At 49.3% G+C, this 7,326-nt stretch overlaps 2 protein-coding genes across 2 annotated transcripts; both read right to left on the bottom strand.

The window, feature by feature from the left end:
* Window positions 1-207: 207 nt before the first annotated feature.
* On the bottom strand, window positions 208-1,899 carry LOC111072250 (thioredoxin reductase 2, mitochondrial). Its single transcript, XM_022363986.2, has one exon. It carries the CDS (start codon window positions 1,813-1,815, stop codon window positions 274-276), a length of 1,542 nt encoding a protein of 513 aa, XP_022219678.2. The 5' UTR covers window positions 1,816-1,899; the 3' UTR covers window positions 208-273.
* A 1,089-nt stretch (window positions 1,900-2,988) lies between these two features.
* Window positions 2,989-3,943, bottom strand: LOC111072261. The gene is made up of 3 exons (XM_022363999.2): window positions 3,800-3,943; window positions 3,562-3,740; window positions 2,989-3,500 (listed from the first exon to the last, which is right to left on the bottom strand). The coding sequence occupies exons 1-3, from the start codon at window positions 3,882-3,884 to the stop codon at window positions 3,222-3,224; spliced, it is 543 nt and encodes a 180-aa protein (XP_022219691.1). The 5' UTR covers window positions 3,885-3,943; the 3' UTR covers window positions 2,989-3,221.
* Window positions 3,944-7,326: the final 3,383 nt, after the last annotated feature.

The raw sequence follows: 7,326 nt of genomic DNA, 5'->3' as shown, positions 1-7,326 counted from the left end.
GCCAGTCAAGTGCCAGACAATTAGTCTTCGTTTTGCGCAAAATTGTCACTTTGAGTCCGCTTTTTGTGTGGCGGGTCCTGACCGGAGCCAAAGCAGAGCATGTGTTCCATTGACATGGCCAGCACCCAGTGCCCCAAGGGCGTGCACGCACTCTGACTCCGCACAGGCCCTGACAGCCAGCCATGTGTAATGATGTGGTGGCAGGGAGGGCCAGAGACTTTTTTTTGACTTCTTTATTCAACTCTTTGTGCAACACTTTGGGGCATTCCCGAACTAACTGCAGCAGGAGGATGGCGTGGGATCCCGACCCGAGCGCTTGGTGATCGACAGGCGTGTAAACTCCTCGGCGGTGGTCGGGTGAATGCCCACCGTATTCAGCAGGGTCTTGACAGTGAGCCCCGACTTGAGGGCCGCTGCAAAGCCCTGGATGACCTCGCCCGCCACGGGTCCAATGTAGTGCAGCCCGAGGATCTTCTGGTCGCCGGTGATCTCGGCCACAGCCTTGAGGTAGCACTGGCGCACGCTCTTCTGTGGAATGAAGAACTCGGTGGGCTTGTAGTAGCCGTGGAAAACCTCGATGTTGTCCTGGCCGTGCGTCTGTATGGCCATCTCCTCGGACATACCCACGCAGGAGTACTCCAGCGGCGTGAACACGGTGGTGGCCACATCGGCGTAGTCCATCAGCTGCTTGGAGCCGGCAAAGAGGCGGCGGGCCAGCAGGCGGCCGGACAGAATGGCCACCGGGGTGAGCTCCGGACGGCCGTGGATGATGTCGCCCACGGCAAAGATGTGGGGCACGTTGGTGGCCTCAGTGCCATCCACCACGATCTTGTCGTTTTTGGTCTGCACGCCGGCTGCGGGCAGATTGAGGTCCTCGATCAGACCCTTGCGCCCAATGGCCCACAGAACGGTGTCGAAGATGTCGCTGTCCTCCTGCTCCGTCGTCGTGTTGCGGTACTTGACCAGCAGTCGCCCGTCGCCCTGGCGCTCCACCGAGCTGGGGATCGTTGTGTGGAGAAAGTGGACGCCGCGCTCGGACATCATGGCCTCCAGCAGGTCGGACATCTGACGGTCGAAGCCGCGCAGCACTATCGAGCGCACCATCACCGTGGGATCGTAGCCGAGGCCCTTGAGGAAGCAGGCGCACTCCAGACCCACATAGCCAGCACCCACCACGAGGGTGCGGCCGGGCTCCTCTTCGTAGCTGAAGATGTCGTCGCTGGTGATGCCGAACTCGGTGGCGCCCAAAATGGGGGGATACCGCGGACGTCCGCCCACGGCCACCACAATATACTCGGAGGTGACCTGCTGCTTGGGGCCGCCGCCCTTGACGGAGTACTCGATGGTGTGCGGATCGACAAAGGCGCCCATGGAGTTGACGTACTCCACCTTCTTGTCGCGCAGGTCCACGCGCGTCACCCAATTAACGGACTTGATGTGGTTCTGCACGCTCTTGACCAGCTTCTTCCAGTCGGGCTTTATGTTCTGATCGTTAACGTTCCAGCCGTAGGCCACCGCCTCGTGCACCGCCTCGCCCAGCAGCGAGGCCTGGTGCATCAGTTTCTTGGGAATGCAGCCCACATTCACGCAGGTGCCGCCCAGGCCCCACCTGGTGCCCGCGGGCGTGGGCTTCACGTAGTCGAAGCAGAGCACACGGGCGCCACTGTCCACGGCCTCCTTGGCACAGGCCAGTCCCGCAGAGCCGCCGCCCAGCACCACCAGATCGTAGTCGTACTTGGCTTTGCCCACATACGCGGCTGATCGCGCGCTAAAGCGGCTGGGGCCAGAGATGCGAAGTAGTTTAAACAGCGACATTTTGTGTTAGGATTTACAGAAAAGCACAAAACAAACTAGAAACAAATACAAAAAACAGCTGACAAAACAGCTGACACATCAGACCTGCCAACTCTTTACGAATGTCTCGTCTGAACTGCTTCGTTAGCCAACACTGCCCCCAAAAATTATAAAAAATCTGAAAATTTGAGCGGCGGCTTATTGAAAGGGTTTTGGTTGAGGTTTGAATCACCTGCGTTGACACACACACATGTTGCCCGAACGCATGCAGGGGCTTTTAGTGCAGCATTTAACTCAATTAGCGGTCGACTGACCCACTTACGAGCAGGATGGTAGACCCAGCAATCACAGCCAATCCGTGTGTGCTAAAACTAAATCCGAATGCCACGCCATCTGCTGCTGGCGACTGACTTTTAGTTACGGTGCACAGTCATAGGCCCAGGCCCAGGCACAGGCACAGACACGAGTCAATTCGAGTCGAGTTCCGCGTCCTCCTCCACTTTGGTCGGACGTCCGTCAGCGTCGTTCGCATTCAATTGCAAAATGATTTATGTGGGTAAGTTTTTATGAACCCGGCATGCGGTTGACTGGGGATGGAGCAGTGCGGAGCCGATCAGAGAACTAGTTCTTCACACGAGAGAGCGGAGAGCAGTGCCCTGTAGTCCCCCCATAGTTTCTGTTCTGTTCTGAGGAAATCGACAAATCTCTTAAGTAAATGTCTCGCCCCTCACCCTGCGGACAGCCCTTGCAGCAGACCCGATTCTGGGTTTCTTTGGGCAACCTTTAGCATATATACAAATCCAAATCCAGTGAAATGGTGAAATGTCAGCTCCAATGATTTATGCATCTCGCCCATGGACCATTTGGAATTTTTGGCAGGCTGTTGGGTAACTGGTTTCCTGCTCGTGTTTCCATCCACCTCCCCTCACACACACACACACACACACACCCACATCATCCTCAAGTAAATGGCGTTCTGGTCTGTTGCCTGCCCATGCCCATGCCCATCCCCAAATCCTTGTCCATGTCCTTGGCTATCCTAATTTCTAATCTAATATTTTTGCGTACCAGAGTAGAGCAAAGGAAATTCCTTGGCATGTCCGATGTCTACTCTGGATATGATTTACTTTTGCGGTTTGTTTTTGGTGCGTTTAACCGCAAATATTTAATGGTTTTATTTCCCCATTGCCCAGCCCCAGCTCCCCTCTGACCCAGACTGGCCAGCAGCTCAGCTCAGCTGCGATTCATTTGTTCATGTTCGTGCGCGTGTCTGTGTATCTGTATCTGAGCTGGGGATACCTCTGTGTGTGTGTTCTGTTCTCTGGGATATTTATTAGTTGAACCAATGGCCCAGTATTTGTAGTTGTGGCAAGGCTAAGCCGGTGACGGATGTCGGATGTCGGATGGGGGCACGGCATCCAATCCACTTAAAGGCGCCATGAACTGCGAGTGATCACAGGGCAGGCAGGGGACTTGCTGCAGATTTCTTCTTCCACAAAGAACCTTATAGACATACAGATGAGAGCCAAGTGAAGGGCGCTCATACACAGGCCGCCAAAGATAAACTTTAAGACATTGTGGTCCACCTGTCCCTGCCAGAGTGCCCAAGCGACTATCAAGTAGTACACCAAGACACGCTGAAAGACGAACAAATTCCATGTAATGATCCCTGCCACTATCATTGTGATGTGCCTGAATACTCTTTGCTGTAGATGGGGTAGGGACTCTTAGAATGACATTCCAAGCATAGATCTGTGAAGATCGTACCTGGAGAACAGCCGGTAGCAGTAGCAGTGTGTTTAGTCCAACATTTATGCTCCAAAACCTGTCGCCGAACTCGCTGAATGGCACGTCCATCAACCATTTCAGCAGTGGCTGCTCGGGAGCGATCCATTTCCCCACGACCGGTATGACATGCAAGAGGCTGCGCTGAGTGTTGGGCGGATCTGGAAATGAGTGGCAAGTTTCAGAGCTGCCGCCATTGAGCATCCAATATGGCACTTACCTTCTTCAATTCGTTTGATATCCCAGGCCACCGAATACAGGAATATATTGTACACGACCAAAGCAATAGCAGATATTGAAATCATTTTGGGTGCACAATTTGTTTTCAACTGACAACAATGCGAAGCTAGACTTTTGGGATATGGGGCTCTATGATGATCCTTATGAATAGCCAAGTAATTTTCATTAATTTTTTATTCTCTCTTCTTTCTTTCAGGTAAGTGTGGTGTGCGTTATCTGTGACTCGGACTCGGACTCGAAGTCGGAGTTGGGCAAATTTAAATAAACGAATTAATATCTGAAATGCGCCAACAATGAAACTTTGCCAGGGCAACGGCAACGGCAGCAGCAACACGGTAAAAAGTCTCTCAGAATTGATGCGATAAAAGTTTAATTCGAAGTAAGGCTTCTCCTTCCATTTAGGCCTAATGTGCTGACAATCTCTGGATTGCAGGCACTCAGACCATTCTTTCTATCTCTATCTAGCTCTTGGTATAATTTAAACTTTAAAATGACCAGCAGGCCAGGGCCTAGGCAACAACAGGGCGACGCGTCGCGACAGACAGAGAGAATTACGAGGAAAACTTTTTCCAAAAGTTGTAAAAAAAAGTGAAAAAGTTTCACCAATAAACATTAGAAAAAACTTTTGCGCCTCGTCTCACCTTACCGTTTTATGATTTGAATTGCACCACACCATGCCGCGTGCCGCACTCCCCCCACCCATAGCCATAATTTTGTGTCCTTTTGGTTTGGTGGCCAGCCCAGCCCAGCCCAGTCCCCCAACCTGCCTAGCGACAAGCTTATCATAGCCACTGCTCTCAGCCAAATGAAGCACAATTTTAGAGAAATCCTTAAAAAGTTTTTCTTTATTTGTCTGTCTTTTTGGGTCTGTCGGTCGGTCTGTCGGTCGGTCGGTTGGTTGTCAGGGCCAATGTCGAGGGCCACTTCCAGAGGTTGTGCGACTTGGGTACTCGGCGGTACTTTTTGCTCTTCTTTCGAGCCGCCATGGTAATCAGACAAAAGGTCAAATAATTCATCAAATATTAATTAAGTTTGCGCCTAATTAGTTTGATTCAACGCCGAGCAGCCGCTGCTTGCTGCCGCCTCCTGCCATGGGGCAGACATCAATAAGGTGTTGGCTCTGGGCCCGAGGCGGGGCCTTGGCCAGAACCTCAGAGATGCTTACAATTGCCCAATTAACATCTAATGAGCGTCGAGCATTTGAGTGAGGAAAGAGTTTCAAGTTGGTGGGGGTCAAAAGTTAAACAAAAATTTCCAAACAAAATATTTGACAAATGAAAACGGACAGTGGCAAGTGGGAAAGTGGGAAGCGGGAAGAGAGTGTGTGAATTATAAACACAACAAGGCTAATACCGCAGGCTAATATAAAAATGCCTTGCAAATTACCAAAAAGCCAATGTTTGGCCAAAAATTCAGACAATAATGCAATGGAAAAAGCATTGGAAAATCAATAGTATGTATTTGATTTGCGTTGACTGTGCTGAAATATTTGCAGATGGCAAACTTTTTGCAGCAATTATTTAATTTGTTGTCGATTCGAGGCATAAAATGTACGATTCTTTTTCAATTTCTCTCGGCGTCTATGCCGCCCTATATATATATGTATATATATATATCGCCCTCGCCCGAGCCAAAATGTTTCATTCCATGCACAAATATTTAATTTCGTTTATTGAAGTATTTGCTATTTGGTTTGGCTTTCAACCAGTCTACTGGCATGTCTTACCAGCCAGGCTTTGTGGGTGGAGGGTTGGCTGGAGATCTCAGTGACGGACATAACACACACACGTGCCGTGCCGTTCCATGCCGTCATGGCACACGCAACTTCTTGACCAAAATTCCGTACGGGGGGCCAAGACTTTTCTCAGGGTCTCTATTTGCAGTTTGTTGTTTGTTTGAAAAGCAAAAATTTTATTAATTAATTTGAAATTGTTGCTGCTGCTGCTGCTGCTGCTTTCCAGGAATCGAGAAATGGGCAGGGTGGCCCGGAATTGGCTTGAGAGCAAAGAGGATTTCATTTTGACTTTACACACAAATTCGATTAGTTTTCATAGGCAAAGTGTTTCGAACTAAACTAAATGTTTGGGGCTTAGATTGGGTTTTTGGCCTTGGTTGGCTCTTGGGGGCTTTATTTATTGAGGGCCCAGCATTTGCTTTTAATTGATTTTCCCTGGCACATTCAGCTGGAAAGGGTTGGGGCGGCTATCCACATGAATTTCTGCTTCAATTAACTGAATTTCTATATCCCGGACTAATCTCAGTATTAACTATATTCATTTATCCCCCCGAATCCCCTCTTTTTTAATATTCATAAACCAATTTGGGATCTCTGGCCCCAATGACTCCTCGTCCTCCCCCTACGTAGGCAGGCCATAAAAGTAGGCCATAAAAATTCCAATAAATGCATAAAACCAAATCCACAAAATTGGTCAGCAATTGCCAGCACAAAAAGCCCACAGATTTCCCCCCCGCCAGTCGCACCTCTCTCTCTCTCTCTCTCGGGCGAGAATAAACGACTTGAAAATGTTTTTAATTGCAGACGAATATTTTTGCCAGAATACATACATAACTAGCATTCGGGAGCAGGCGGGGGGTCGGGGCATGGTACTGGGGAAGTGGCTTGTCGTAAAGTCCCTACACAAAAAAGGGATGGGACAGGGTGGGACTTTCTGGGGGCCATAATGCCACATAAACCGTTTCATATCCTGCATATACATATTTTTCAGCTATGAGCCAACAGACAACAACAGCAACCACAATTAAAACCCAGGCTAACACAGCAGAATGTTGTGCGTAGATATCATCCTCATCCACAACCACATCCTCTTCCCCTTAGATATCAAGTATACGAAATGATAGCCGCAGTGTGCTGGTGTGTGCTGTTGTGTGCTGTGTGTGTGTGTGTGTGTGTGTGTGTGGCAAAGTGCGAATTACAACACTTCCTGCTGGGCTCTCTGCAGTGTGGCTTTCTTTTACGAGCACAGCACTCAACAATGAAGAACGTTAGAGTCGAGAGAGTATCGACAAAGAGATACCTGGTAATCCATCCATTACCAGTAGGGAAAGTCAGTTGTTAGAGAGAGATAAAGAGAGGAACTAATTTATTTTTGTGTAATATTCACTCGATTTAGACATTTGATATACATTTAAATATCTTCTGACAAGTTGCGATATATTTGTCCCATCGATTTCCAATGATTCCTCGCACGATTGCGGGGTATATGAACGGGGCAGGTAAAGCTTTTGCAGACCTTTTACTGCGGTGAGGCATCTGCCGAGTCGATGGGACTTCTAGCAACTAGCAATAATTTCCTTTCGAATTGCCGCTTATGGGCGTGCAAAATGGAAATCAAATCAAGTTGAAATGCCGTACAATGCGTTTAATTGCTGGCAACTGACCAAAAACTGTCCTAGTTCCGGGCGGCATAGACGGCAGAGAGGCAGCAGAGATAGAGATAGAGATTCTTGAGTGCTTGCCACAGATGCCGCAGTTTGTTGCCGGTCCAA

The sequence above is a fragment of the Drosophila obscura genome, unplaced genomic scaffold (genome assembly GCF_018151105.1).
Source record: "Drosophila obscura isolate BZ-5 IFL unplaced genomic scaffold, ASM1815110v1 contig_1, whole genome shotgun sequence".
Lineage (NCBI taxonomy): Eukaryota > Metazoa > Arthropoda > Insecta > Diptera > Drosophilidae > Drosophila > Drosophila obscura.
The sequence above is the reverse complement of the archived record's forward strand: the minus strand, read 5'-3'. Positions and strand labels throughout refer to the sequence as shown.